This window comes from Chiloscyllium punctatum, chromosome 15 (genome assembly GCF_047496795.1).
Source record: "Chiloscyllium punctatum isolate Juve2018m chromosome 15, sChiPun1.3, whole genome shotgun sequence".
In the NCBI taxonomy this organism is placed as follows: domain Eukaryota; kingdom Metazoa; phylum Chordata; class Chondrichthyes; order Orectolobiformes; family Hemiscylliidae; genus Chiloscyllium; species Chiloscyllium punctatum.
The window spans coordinates 26,745,321-26,760,445 of NC_092753.1; the positions used below are offsets into that span (position 1 = coordinate 26,745,321).

The 15,125-nt window shown below is 45.5% G+C and overlaps 1 protein-coding gene across 6 annotated transcripts in view; it reads left to right on the forward strand.

Moving 5' to 3' along the window:
• The window catches only part of LOC140486142 (phosphorylase b kinase regulatory subunit alpha, liver isoform-like), a 115,735-nt gene extending 101,162 nt beyond the window's left edge, over window positions 1-14,573 (forward strand). For all 6 annotated transcript variants that reach the window (XM_072584818.1, XM_072584817.1, XM_072584819.1 and 3 more), the window contains 4 exons: window positions 3,304-3,477; window positions 4,972-5,025; window positions 8,726-8,926; window positions 10,259-14,573. In XM_072584818.1, coding sequence (XP_072440919.1) covers window positions 3,304-3,477; window positions 4,972-5,025; window positions 8,726-8,926; window positions 10,259-10,432 — 603 coding nt within the window. In that variant the 3' untranslated portion in view covers window positions 10,433-14,573. The remainder of the gene's footprint in view (window positions 1-3,303; window positions 3,478-4,971; window positions 5,026-8,725; window positions 8,927-10,258) is intronic.
• Window positions 14,574-15,125: the final 552 nt, after the last annotated feature.

Below are 15,125 nucleotides of genomic sequence, written 5' to 3' on the forward strand. Positions count from 1 at the left end.
GGTCGACAAGCAAGAGGCTGGGAGAGCACGGCAAGCCAGGCAGCTTTCACCAGTCCTTGGCACACGCCACTCTCACCCCACCCTCAAACCCCCAGGTACCTTCCCTTGCAAACAGAAAAGATGCAAAACCTGCTGGCACACCACCCCACCTCACCTTCATCCAGGGGCCCAAATAATCTGTCCAGGTGAGACACAGGTTCTTCTGTCTCTCTTCCAACCTAGTTTACTGCATCAGGTACTCCTGATGTCTCTATATTGGGGAAACCAAACGTATATTTAAGGAACGGTTCACTGAGCAACACAGCCGGGCCCGCAAGGGCTGACTGGACCTCTTCAGTTCCCCTTTCACTGCCCATTTCAGTTCCCCTTCCCACTCCTTTCCAACATGACCATCCTTGGCCTCCTCCATTGCCACAATGAGCCACACCACAAATTGGAGGAACAGCACCTCATCTTCCTCCTGGGCCACCTATAGCCCGTAGGACTCACCGTCGAGTTCTCTAATTTCAAATAACCTCCCTTCCCATCCGCCGACTCCCGCCCAACCCCTCCCCCTCCCTTCCATTCCTCTGACTGAACCTTCCATCTACCAACCAAATTCATTCCTCGCATCAACCAACCAGGCTGTACCCTCTACCTGTGTTCACTTACCACTACCACAATGCTCCGCCCGAAACCCTCCCTCACCCCACCCCTTTATCTGCTGCTCCCCTTACCCCCACCCCCAGTCCTGAAAAAGGTTTACATCCAAAATGTTGCCTTCTCCATCTCCTGATACTGTCTGGCTTGCTGTGTTCTTCCAGCCTCCTGCTTGTCGACCATAATTAATCAGGCACCATTTCAAGTTGTATACTTCCCTTGTTTTTTTTAATATATAACTTAAGACAAATTTTATTTTTTGTTCCAACCACAGCTTCTTGATTTCATAATTGATTTCACCTTAACTTTCCAGCATTGCTAATGATTTTATATTCATTCATTAGTTTGTATGACTGAAGGAAGAGAGATTTTGTTTGATCTTTTTGGCTTGCAGTCATCAGGACCATTTGCAAGAGTACAATGTAAAGGGAGAACATCCTTCTTATACTGTAAGAGGAAGGGTGCTGCTTCATTGGCAAGTGGGCTCTGATCAGTAGAGGCATTGCTATTGGAAAATGCAATGTCTGGTGATGACTGACAGTAAATCACCAAATGTTGTTTGAATTTTATGATGTTGAGGTGCCGGTGTTGCCCTGGTGTGGATAAGGTCAGAGGTCACATGACACCAGGTTACCGTCCAACAGCTTTATTTGAAATGATTAGCTTTCAGAGTGCTTCACTCCAATAAACTTGTTGGACTATAACCTGGTGTCGTGTGACTTCTGAGCTTGAATTTTAAACCAGGCAGATTGACTCTGGTTAACTTGGATTATTTCTCAGTGATGTCTTGACCAATTGGAGGCAACCTGCCTGATTTAAAATCAAGTACAAAAAGATGGTTTTTCCTTTACTCTTGCTATTCTTGCAAAATGTCCTGATGAGTGCAAGCTGAAAAGCTTTGACAAAAACATGCCTTTCTCAGCAATGTTCAAGTTCTGTACTGTATACTGTGCAAGTTAGTTTGTGTACTATTATCTGATCCTGGCCGTGTATATGGAAACGGCAATACAGAAGACTCAGAAATGTGATTTATATTTCACGGCATTGGCCCCCATATTCCGGTTCTGGCCCAAAGGTCTAATTTTGAACCTGACTGGACTAAAAATTACCCACTTTCCCTTCGAAATCTTTTGCACTGGAGATTCGTCAACACGGGCTCTTGTTGCAAATCTGTCCAGGAAAGATAATAGCCATGGAAACTAAAGCTTTTTTTTCATTAAATTGCATTTGCATTCAGTTAAATGTTCAACAATGCAGAGCTGACACTTTTCAGTTTCCTGAGAAAGGGTCTGTATGCAATGTAACTGTGGGTTAGGGTGCCAACTTAGTACGGGGTGGCATAGGTGGGTTAGGTAGGTGCATTCTGCCAGGTGTGTGAGGGGCGTACAGGTGGCAGGTGGGTGAGGGGGTGAGTGTACCAGGTGGATGAGGGGGCAGGTGGTGGTGAGTCAGGCAGGTTGAAGAAATGGTATGCTGTGGTTTTGGGGGAGCAGGGAGGACAATGTGCCTTGATAGGTTCCCACTAGAATTGGCATTCTTGTAAGTTGTCCTGAAGAGTACAACGTGTAAAGATTTGAGGAAATGTATCTTTTTCAGCAATACTGATGTTACCCAAGATCTACAGCATGTTTTTACTTCTCCAATTTATTTTTGGGTAGCTATTAAACTGAAGTGAGACAAAACCCTCTGGATTCTGTGAACTTAAAGGACTTTCAGATGGGGAGAGTTACCCATTGAAAAACTCAGTTTCCTTGGGCCATTCTTACAGGGTCAGCCATGTCAGAGATTCAGTCGGGGAGGGCAGGCGGGGGGTGGGAGGAGGCTCCTGAAACGTGTAAACTCTAGTCGGCTCTGACTGAATTATTGAAGAGGTGTGCTGGGTTAGGTTTTGGAGTGTTTTGAGGGAATCATGTATTCCGGCACTTGCCTTGTTTCAGTAAGAGGGGCTGCCTCTATTGACCGTGGACTTCCTGCCATTGTGCAGAGCTGTTGTAGTTCCAAAGCATGCACGCAGGGGGCAGCACTCAGTACAGATCCCCAGAGTCTTTGCCCCTGGATGGAGAGATGGCGTTTTGGGAAGGGCCTGTCAAGTTGATTGGCTGTCAGGGATTAGAGTGGACTTTAGTAGACTCCATCCCAGGGGGAGACAGAAATTATCCAGGAGAAAGTGAGGGTTGCAGATGCTGGAGATCAGAGTCGAGAGTGTGGTGCTGGAAAAGCACAGCAGGTCAGGGGACATCCCGAGGAGCAGGAGAATAGACGTTCTGGGCAAAAGTCCTTCATCAGGAATGGCAGAAGAAAAGTTCAAGGTTGTGACGCGTGTCCTGATGTGGGGCTTATGCCCGAAACATTGACCCTCCTGCTCTTTGGATGCTGCCTGACCTGCTGTGCTTTTCCAGCAACACACACTCCACGGAGACAGAAATTAAACTAACCCTTGCACCCCAAATGGGCACAGATGTTGGCTGAGACAGGACTGGATATGAATCTGCCCTCGATCAGGATAGAGGCAAAATGCGGCCTCCTCCTATTTATATACCCTCACGCGGTCACCTCTAAACCTACCCCACCATCTCAGAATGATATCTGTCTGTCGAGGTGCCACACTATGTCTTTGCTGCATCGGTTGTGTTTCTCCTTGTCTTTCTCTCCCAACTCTTGCAGAGATGCAGCGGTCCCTCCTCTCCCACGGGCCCCACATCCCCCGTGGGCTCTTTCTGTACCCGCCTGACCTGGGACCACCGGCAGGGTCAGTGGCTACGTAGACGACGCCTTGATGGAGCCATTAACCGTGTTCCCATGGGCTTCTATCAAAAGGTCTGGAAGGTTCTCCAGAAGGTGAGTCTCTGGGCATGCGAAGGTGCAGTTTTGCAGTCAGCCCTCTGGCCGAAAGCAAGTGATTTATTTTCTGAGGGATCGTCATGGGGATGTGGGAGCCAATTTGCAGACAGCAAGCTCTCCCCAAGAGTAAAGTGGAAATGACCATGGGTGGCGATCGAGGGGGTTTGTATTGGTCAGTGCACTAGAGAGATCATGCCAGATTCCAGCGATAGTGTCACAGACTGACAACTGTGTTGGAGGCCATTCAGCCCCTCGGTGCCTCATCCATTGTCCATTCTCTCTCTCACCTTTCTTCCTCTTCCAAATGACTATCCAGCTCCCTTTCAATTGCCTGTGCATGCGTCACACTGTGAGCCAGTGCGTTCTCAGACCCAAGTATTTCCAAGAGTGTTTTATTTTATCTGTGGAGAAGTAATTATTTAGTTTCTTTGAATTTCCCTGCTCTCTGTTACAAATTCTCCTGCCTCAAGGGGTCTCAGATTTCTCTGGGCTGTTTTTTGCTTTTACAATCTGAATAAATTTTTCACTGACTGCCTGAATGATTCTCACCAACTGATGTTCAAATTCTCTCTCCCTTTCTTGGTCACCTGTCAATGTCCTGTTCACCCCGTCACTGTCCCCCCCCGTCACTGACCCCTTCACTGTCCCCTTCACCCCCATCACCGTCCCCTTCACCCCCGTCACTGTCGCCCTTCACCCCATCACTGTCCCCCCCGTCACTGACCCCTTCACCCCGTCACTGATCCGTTCACCCCCGTCACTGACCCGTTCACCCCCCCGTCACCGTCCCCTTCACCCCCGTCACTGTCGCCCTTCACCCCATCACTGTCTCCCCCCCCCCGTCACTGTCCCCCCCGTCACCGACCCCCTCACCCCCGCCGCCCTCCCCCTTCACCCCCGTCACCGTCCCCCTTCACCCCCGTCACCGTCCCCCTTCACCCCGTCGCCCTCCCCCTCACCCCCGTCGCCGTCCCCCTTCACCCCCGTCACTTGCCTGTATATTTATATATAGAAGTAAAATGACCAAGACCGAGGAGGCTAGGTTGAGGCTCCCTAATCTGCTGGTTAGCCCTAAGCTGGAGTGTTGTGTTCTGTTAGAACACCCCGGTATAGATAGGGTTTGGAGGAGAGTAAACGGAATGATTGCAGGGGAAGAGATTTCAGGAGGACGTTGAATTTGATCTTCTAAGAGCTGAGAATTACTCAAGCTTTTCAAAATGAGGGGATTTAATAAAATGAATGTTAGGAGTAATGGATCAGTGTGACAAAGAGCCAGCAGAGACCCAGGTGCTGAATGGTTGTATGATTCTGTGATATTATTGCCTGATTAATACAAATGTTAAGCTTTGTATGGATTGATTTCAGAGATCAAGGAATAATCTAGCTCCACTTCTGCTAAGTCAAAAGTGGGAATTTATTGTTTGATGCAGTTTCTGTTGGAAAGATCATCTGGAATTACTAATGCATTTTTCTTCCTTCCCTCATGGTTAGTGTCATGGACTTTCTATTGATGGCTATGTTCTCCCATCTTCAAGTACAAGAGAGGTAAGTCTGAATGACGTTTAATTCCATCGCACTCAGATCCCTACACTTCCAAAGGCCTACCCTTTCCACTCTCATATTGGTATAAAATCAAATTCCTTCCCATGTATTTGTAGTCTTATGTTGTGTTCTGGCCAGCTAGGATGACCGTTTGAGAAACAGGTTCTGGTTGATTCTCATGGATGTCTTGAGTGCGGTGGTTTTGAATGTGAACGTGTCGTGAGTTGACATTCCCTGCTGTTATTTTTTGGCTGTTTCATGATTGTTTTAAACCGAGTTGCATTAGGACAGGGCGGAATCTGTCCCTTCTTTCTCCATCCGTTTGGTGTGTTAAAACTCATTGATTGTGACTGCATCTGGTGCACACCTACATACTCACACATAATCGCATTCTATCTCACCCATATACACACGCACTCACACACACAATTGCACTCTTTTTTTTTCTCTCACACACACGCACTCTCTCTCTTTTCTCTCTCACACACACACACACACGTTCTAGTTCATACACATTTGCATCCTTCCTAGAACATAGAACATAGAAGAATACAGCGCAGTACAGGCCCTTCGGCCCTCGATGTTGCGCCGATCAAAGCCCACCTAACCTACACTAACCCACTATCCTCCATATACCTATCCAATACCCGCTTAAATACCCTCTTCTCGCTCTAACTCACATGCTCTCACGCTCACTCACACAAGCTCACTCACACATACACACACTCTCGCGCACACACGCTCTCTTGCCCGCACGCACTTAAACACTCTCTCTTGTACTCTCGTTCATCCACACACTGCCTCTCTCACATAGTCTCTCTCTTTCTCACTCACATTCATACGCATACATAGGATCTCTCTCTCTCTTCCTCGCACACTCGCTTGCACACTCTCTCTCTCACTCGCACTCTCTCCCTCTCACTCACACACACTTGCACACTCTCTTTCACACGCACTCTCTCTCACTTGTACCGCACACTCTGTCTCTTACACACAAACTCACTCATACACTCACACTCTGTCTCTTACGCACACACTCTGTGAGTAGTCAGAAGACTGGGGGATATATATTGATCAAATAGTGAATAATGTTTATGTACTCATCACTCGAGGGCCATGTTTAAACATTTCACTAGATTCTGCCATTTCACTGAACAAGACATTGACAAAAATGGATTGGAGTAACACGTCATTCTGTCCATCAACTGTTCTCTCTGTGTCTTTGTATTTCTCACTTAATTCATGTTGGTCTGTGTGTAATTGCTTTGAAGTAATATTTGAAAAACAAACAACTGCAGACAATGATGAACTCATTTGTAATTGGCCCAGCTCCCTGACCTCCCCAATGGGGTTTTCTGGAACCTCTGAGCAAATTAACAATAGTTCTAAAGCCCCCAAAGACACACTCCTACACACACACCTCTACACACACACACCCCTACACACACACGCACACGCACAACCCTACACAGACACACACACCCCTACACGCACGCATGCACCCCGACACGCACGCATGCACCCCGACACACGCACGCACCCCCAACACACACACACACAGACAGACAGACACACCCCCACCCCCCCACACACACACACACACCCCTACACACAAACACACTCCTACGTACACACCTCCCTATGCACACATACGCCTACACACACCCCTACACACATGCGTGCCTGCACCCTTACACACACACCTCCACAGACACACACACACACAGACTGACCCTCAGACACAGAGACCCATACATATGCAGCCACATACACACAGACAGACACCACACAAACACGCACAGACCCTCACACACAGACTCACAGACTTGGACACACATACACCCACATAGACTGTTACAGACTAGACTAAACTCCCTCTAAATGTATTAAGAAAATAGTCTAGGCTCTAGCTTTTTATTATTTTAAAGGTAATTGTAAGGTGTTGTATTCCAGATACAATTCAATTGGTCAAACTGCCAGATTTGAAGCAAAAGATTTATACTCTAGTTAAAATGCAAAAAAAAGAAGAAATTGGAATAACTTAATTCTATTGGAAAACTTAACAAAATAATAGATTATTGGGACAGTTACTGTTTAGTAGTAAAATATAGTATCATCCCATAAACAGACCCTTTGCAATAGCAAATTCAGAAAAATAGCTTGTCTCACATGTAATTTTAGCAGCAGGAGGGAAAAAAATTCATGAGAAGATTCTGAGGCAGAGAGTGTCGAAGGGAAAGATAAACTGCAGTTTTTAAACCCTGCTGAGACACCGACAACAACTGCTGAAAGCTAAAACTAAAAATCCTGATTCTGCGGGAACTTGACCCCACCCATTTTGGTTGCTTCTATTGTTCCAACTTTTAAAAACCCTAAGGCCTCACAAACTGTTTTCTTTACAAGTTTTCAATACACATCTCTGCCTTAAAACCTCTCCAAGTACAGGACAAATTACACCTTTTAAGGTCATAGTATTGTCACATAAACTCACACACATTCATGCTCCCACACACTCTGACACAGATCCTCACACATGCAAACTCTCACACAGACACTAACATGTGGACACTCTCAAAAATAAACACACACAGACAGACACAAACACCCAAACACCACTCACACTCGAACTCTCACACATACACACACCTCCTCCACCCAACAACTTTGTCAGTGCCAAATCAATAATCTGTTATGAATTGCCTTTCCCATTCTATAGTCTCGCTGCTTAAGAACCCTCCGGTTCAATGGGATGTCCCACTATATTTTCAATGGTACATTCCCTCTTTTTAATCAACCTGGGGTAGTCTATGTGAATTTTCACTTTTCCTCAAATCCTCATTCCCGTCTCCTGCTGCAGTTAATCAGACTGTGGTTGAGTTTTGCAATCTTTTCGGTCTACTGTAACATCCTTTCTAATTCTCAGTCCTTAGATTACATTACTTACAGTGTGGAAACAGGCCCTTCGGCCCAACAAGTCCACACCGACCCGCAACCCACCCAGACCTATTCCCCTACATTTACCCCTGCCCCTAACACTACGGGCAAATTAGCATGGTCAGTTCACCTAATCTGCACATTTTTGGACTGTGGGAGGAAACCGGAGCACCCAGAGGAAACCCACGCAAACACGGGGAGAATGTGCAAACTCCACACAGAGAGTTGCCTGAGGCGGGAATTGAACCCGGGTCTCTGGCGTTGTGAGGCAGCAGTGCTAACCACTGTGCCACCATGCCGCCTCTCCTGGCCTCTCAGGAAGAAGGGAAAACACATTGGTCACACAGTCTCCTCTCTTCCTTCCCTCACAATGCTGCACTGCAGCCTTATCAACTTGAAATGCAGTCCCTTCTCCGTACCTTGCTCGGGGAGGAATTAGTCGAGAGTGTGGTGCTGGAAAAGCACAGCCAGTCAGGCAGCATCTGAGGAGCAGGAGATTCGACGTTTCAGGCAAGAGCACTTCATCAGGAATGAGTTCTCCTGCTCCTCGGATGCTGCCTGACCTGCCGTGCTTTTCCAGCACCACACTCTCGACTCTGATCTCCAGCATCTGCACTTTCACCTAGGGGAGGAATTAGCGCACTGTGGCCTGGCCTTGGTGACACAGCTGCCATGTATTCATTAGCTATTTGAGTGTGCTCACCACTTTAACTTTGGGTGATTCATGTTCCAGACACATTAACTGGTAGTTTTTATTGTTCACTTCCAGATGACGGCTCAAGAGATCAAGTTTGCTGTTCACGTGGAGTCTGTTTTGAACCATGTCCCTCAGCCCGAGTACAGACAGCTTCTGGTGGAAGCAATCCTGGTTCTCACAGTCCTGGCAGATCTGGACGTCCACAGTATTGGGGGGATCATCTACGTGGATCACATTGTGCATTTGGCCAATGATTACTTCCTGCAGGATCAGGTAAATTGTTCAGGGACCATGCTGTTTGAAACAAGCACTGCCCAGAAATCTCTCATTTGGGAGCGGCAGATGTTGTTTGAGCAGAACCAGAGTCATGGCACGGTGGCACAGTGGTTAGCACTGCTGCCTCACTGTGCCAGGGACCTGGGTTCAATTCCCACCTCAGGCAACTCTCTGTGTGGAGTTTGCACATTCTCCCCGGGTCTGCGTGGGTTTCCTCCGGGTGCTCCGGTTTCCTCCCACAGTCCAAAAATGTGCAGGTTAGGTGAATTGGCCATGCTAAATTGCCGGTAGTGTTAGAGGCAGGGGTAAATGTAGGGCAATGGGTCTGGGTGGGTTGCTCTTTGGAGGGTCGGTGTGGACTTGTTGGGCTGAAGGGCCTGTTTCCACACTGTAAGTAATCTAATCTAATTTCGGATAATTTGTGTGCAGCTTGTTGGGAGCAGAAAGGTGGACAGTTTGTGGATAAGCCAAGCCATTTTTATTTCTGCCTTATCAAAGTTTAATGACTGCTCCTGGTAAACGTTCAGATAGAGGGTGCTTTCCAATTGATGCTGTTGTGGTTAATGTCTGATGGCATTTTATAGTCCAGAATCCAGAAATGTCTTGGTCTCAAACTTTCCAGGCTATCAAAATTAATGTGGACCGAATGATATTAATTTACAATCCCTACAGTGTGGAAGCAGACTATTCTGCCCATCACGCCCACACTGACCCTCCGAAGAGCCTACACTATCCCGGTAACCCTGCGTTTCCCATGGCTAACCCAACTAATCCCTGGGTACTATGCACAACTTCCTATGGCCAATCCACCTAACCTGCACATCTTTTTGGATTGTGGGAGGAAGCCCAAGCAGACACAGGGAGAACTGCAAACTCCACCTACTGAGTATCAAACCTGGGTCCCTGGCGCTGTGAGGCAGCAGTGTGGGTTAGTTGACTTGGCCCATAACGTCCAGGGCTGTGCAGGTTGGGTGCATTTGTCAGGATAAGTATAGGATAATAGGGTAGGGGAGTGGGTCTGGGTGGGTTACTCTTTGGAGGGTCGGTGTGGACAAGTTGGGCTGAAGGGCCTGTTTCCACACTGTAGGCGTCCTATGATGCTATAATTCTAAATTCTAAAGCTCAATTTGGGCCGGGACAAAAGGCATTAAGAAGGAAATTGTTGAAATGTTTCCGTGAACGGGGAATGATGGGATGGATAAACAAGGGCCTTTGTTGCATTGGAGTAGTGGGAAGTTTGAAGTTGGTGAGCGATATCTGTACGTAGCATTTAATACTGCGTCAAAGTGATGGTCTGTAAATGAATGTCCTGCTTTGTGTCTCTCCTAGAAATCCCTTGGTGCAAATGAATCCTGGTTAGAGATTGACGGGGCCACAAGAGTCTGCAACATGTTCTATGACAGTGCTCCAAGTGGGAGCTATGGCACCATGACTTATTTGACAAAGGCTGTTGCTACCTATGTACAGGACTTCCTGCCAAGTGCTGGCTGCTTCATGCAATAGAAACCGAGCATGTTAAAACAAACCTCATGAAATGAAGGAGTTACCTTCCCGTGTCATTTTGATAATTACAAGCTTGAAGTGAACAGATTTCTAATAAAACTCTGACGTCTGGACTGCATTAGAACACTGGATAGTATGAACTGTGTCTCAGGCTCATACTGTGTGTAGCTCTCATTCATCTGGCATATTGGAACCATTAGAACAGGGCCACCCTCTTAGGGTGAAAGCTAACATATTAAACTGTCTTAAAATCGGCTAAATTCTGTAGTTTGAAAAATGTTAACCCAATGTCACAACTTTCCTATGCTCAATTTACTCACTAGATCGCCAATTGTCTCAATTTACAAAAGCATGATAAGGCATGTTTTAATACTCAGAGGAACACAAGTGTTGGATTCAATCACTTTAAATTGTAATAATTGTGATGTGATTCACAGTCTATTTCACTGGCGAATATATTATGCATGTGAGAGACAAGGCAGAGTTTGTTTATATTTCATAAAGTCATATTGAACAAAGATCAAGGAGAAAACAAAAAAAAATGCTTTGTTTGTTCTGGGGATGTGGGAGTCGCTGGACGGCCAGTATTGATAGCCCATCTCTATTTGCCCTTGAGAGTTGCCTTCTTGAATCACTGCAGTCCACCTGCTCAGGGTTGACCCACAATGCCGGTAGGCAGGGGATTCCAGGATTTTGACCCAGTGACAGTGAAGGAACAGCGATATATTTCCAAGCCAGGGTGATGAGTGGCTCAGAGGGGAACTAGCAGGGGCTAGTACTCCCATGTATCTATTCTTTTTGAGATTATCATGATGGAAGTGTGGATGAATTTTGGCATTTGGAATTTTTTTGGATGGATTGAAATGAAGTCCTATGGTGCATTAGTGTTGGGATTTTTTTTAAAAATGAGTTTATTTAGCTAAGGTTTATTACTTGAATAAAATTGAATTATTATTTTGAATTTCCAGCTTGTGCAATTTTATTCATAGAATCCCTACAGTGTGGATGCAAGCCATTCCCACCTAGACCTGCCCCCGCCCAACCTATCCCTGTAACCCAGCATTTCCCCTGGCCAATTCACTTAATCTGCACATTTTTGGACTGAGGGAGGAAACCGGAGCACCCGGAGGAAACCCAGACACTGGAAGAATCTGCAAACTCCACACAGACAGTCACCTGAGGGTCCCTGGCGCTGTGAGACAGCGGCTTTAACCACTGTGCTGCCCCATTGTGCATTATATGTAAAATCCCCGAGGATTGCAGTGATTCAAGAAGGCTTTTTTTCCCAGGGCAGTGGGAGATAGGTACTGAGTGCTGGCTTAGCTAGTGACACCCATGTCCTGTGAATGAATAAAAAACAATTTGTGTCTGGACTGTCAACGTTTCACTTAGGACAACTAAGTAGGTGTTAACTTATCATTGTATAGTACTGATATTGCACAATGTATCTCCTCTAAGCACATACAAGAAGGATAAAAATAGATTAAATAGTTACTTTTAATCAGTTGTAAACTGAAGGTGTTTCAATACACAATAACCATGTCTGATATACCTTCTTACATTAATGAAAGGTTGTAAATAGTTCTATAGCAATAGATAAGACATGTCTGTAGCAGTATTGCCTTTAGTATATCTTGCACCTTGTTTGAAGAATGTTTTTCTTGAATGAAAAATGTGCATGTTTAATGTTTATATTCACAGAATCCCTGAACAGCGGGGTGTGGAATCAATAAGTTACTTCCAGTTGACTAGCCATAGGGTTTCTCTGGTGTTTAGCAAATCGGATAATGTTAATGGATAAACCTCCTATCTAGTTGACCAGTGATCCCAGACGGAGTCAGTAGGTTATAGAAAGACAGATGACAGGAGGTGCTGGGGAGCTTTGCGATATCTCCCTTTTGGCAAATGTATGATTTATCAATAACTTTGATAAACTAACCTCTCTCTGAAAGGTCAGATGTGTTGGAGCAGGGAAAGTCTGAAAAGAGTGCATGAAGCAGCTGACTCAGAGCCCCAGTTATACATGGGACATGTCATATCTGTGTGGTTACCATGGTGTTGAATAATTTCTTAGTTCTTCCTTATTGAGAGACTTGCTCAGGGTGTAATTGGCTAGCTCACCATAGAGACGCCATGCCACCTACATTAATAGATACTGGATGGCAAAGTTAAAGGTGAGTAGAAATATTAATAGCTTTAAAGAAACATCAGGTGGATTTGTCAAGTTACTGAGTGGGATTCGAATCTAAGACTGCAGATGCTGGAAACCAGAGTCTAGATTAGAGTCGTGCTGGAAAAGCATAGCAGGTCAGGCAGCATCCAAGGAGCAGGCTGTATTCCTGATGAAGGGCTTTTGCCCGAAACGTCGATTTTTTTCCTGCTCCTCGAATGCTGCCTGAACCTATTGTGCTTTTCCAGCACCACTCTAATCGAGACTTAGAATCTAGGTTGTCAGTTGTTGAATTGGCCTTCACTCAACAACTACTTTCAATTGTCTGATGTTCTTAGGTCTTGTAAGACAGACATTTGGTTAGGTACATGCATAGGAAGGGTTTAAGGGGATATGGGTGAAATGTGGGCAAATGGGGTCTAGTTCAGTTTGGGATGCCTGGTTAGCATGGACGAGTTGGACTGAAGGGTCTTTTCAATAATGCAAATCAATAGCACTAAGGAGTGAGGAGATGTGGCATAGAGGTAATGTCACTGGCATAGTAATCCAGAGGACCCATCTAATGATTGGGGATACTGATTCAAATCACACCCTGACAACTTGGTGAAATTTAAATTCAATGAATAAAATTCTAGAATTGAAAGCTAATCATTGATTGTTGAAAAAATCCACCTGGTTTACCAATGTCTTTTAGGGAAAGAAATCTGCCGTTCTACCTAGTCTAGTCTGGTCTACATGTGATTCCAGACCCTCAGCAATGTGGTTGACTATTGATTACTCTCTGAAATGGCCCAGCAAGCCCCTCAGTTCAAGGGCAATTAGAGATGGTGAAAAATGCTGGGCTCACCAGTGATGCCCACCTCCCATTAACCAATAAAGTAAATGTTTTTGATGCTAGTTAGTCTTAAGCAGAGCTGGACGCATTTATTGAGAACTTAGAGTTCAGAGGATAACAGAGGTGTTATGGCCACTTAGCCCATCATGCCTCCTGCACTGGTTTTGTGCAGTGTTGTCTCTGCCTGGGTACATAGCTTAACAATCTGACCCTGTAGAAAACCTTGCATTCAGGCCCAGTTCGAATTCAAGCCACACTCCAGGCCCATGCTTAGTTATAGAAACAGGCCCTTCAGCCCACAACTTGCCCATGCCCAATTGCCTAGTTTTCACAACTAAACTAGTCCTATTTGCCTGTATTTATTCCATATTCCATCCATACCTATCCCATCCATGTACCTGTCCAAATGTTTCTTAAATGAGGAAATTGTACTCGCTTCCACCACTACCTCTGGTAGCCCATCACGCTCACCCACCATTCTCTGTGTTTACAAAATTACTCCTCTTTCCTCTCAACTTAAACTTATTTCGTGTAGTTTTAGATTCCCCTACCACTTTATCTGTGTCTCTCACGATCTTATAAGGTCACCCCTCAGTCTCCTATGTTCCAAGGGTACTCAAACCAACTAAACTGTATATTGAAACCACACCAATAACCACCTGCAATTACATGAGGCATTTAGGTTCATGAGAAAGTTACTGAACAAATGAGAAGGAAAGAGATTGGGGCAAACAAAGGAGCATCTGAAAAGAGGGGGAAAGGGTTAGGGGGCTTGAAACCAGGTGAAAACTCCAGAACTTCAGCCCCATACACATGAAGGGACTGGCAAGGTAGGGGAGGGGACGTCTCAGAGGGGCTATGCAGCTAGAGGAGACTACAGAGTTGAGGAGATGTGCGGCTATGTATTGGTAACTCTCAGCTGGCGTAGGTCAGTGCATACCGGACTTCCGAGTGAACGATAACTTGATGCAACTTAAGGTCTTGCCGATTTTTATTTCCACAGTTTTTAATACTTGTTCCGAATGTGCTTTAGGCACCAGCAGATCAACAACATTATAGTAGTTAATACTTTTCTCAATGTATTGCTTTCTACAACAGGGAGCAGCACGCAGTGCAATAAAATATTATCTCTATGATCACATTGTGTGCTGGCGTTCATTGTTCCTTTTGTATTGCAGGGGGCAGAGTTTCTCAAGACGTGTGCTTGCTCACGAAATTACTGTGATATTCTGTCCTGTTAAAAGTCATGGAATATACTTTGTTTCTGCTAAAGTGTATTCAGAGGCTGAGGGTTCAGGTTCCTTTCTGTATAGTGTTTGCTACCGTTTATTGTGACTGCAGAGAACCTGAGATTTGCCGACATTTGTGCTAAGTGCTTGCTCTGAGTGTTTCCTTGATATTGCTTCTTTGTTGTTCCCTATGTGAACTATTCAGGAGACTGTTGACAGTATTGCTGGTTCTTGATCTCCCTGGTTTCCGATATATAAATAACAGAGTGATTATTAACCCTGCTCCATCAATGGGCATGTTATCTCCATGTTCCTTTGAGAGAAATGCCAAGATGCAGAAGGTGAATTACCTGAATAGAAAGTACTGTAAGTACTCAGAGACTGGTGCTAAGAGAGAGAGAGAGAGACAGTGTAGAGAGCCTGTCTGGTTTAATTTCCAGCAGGATGCTAGATTTGTCT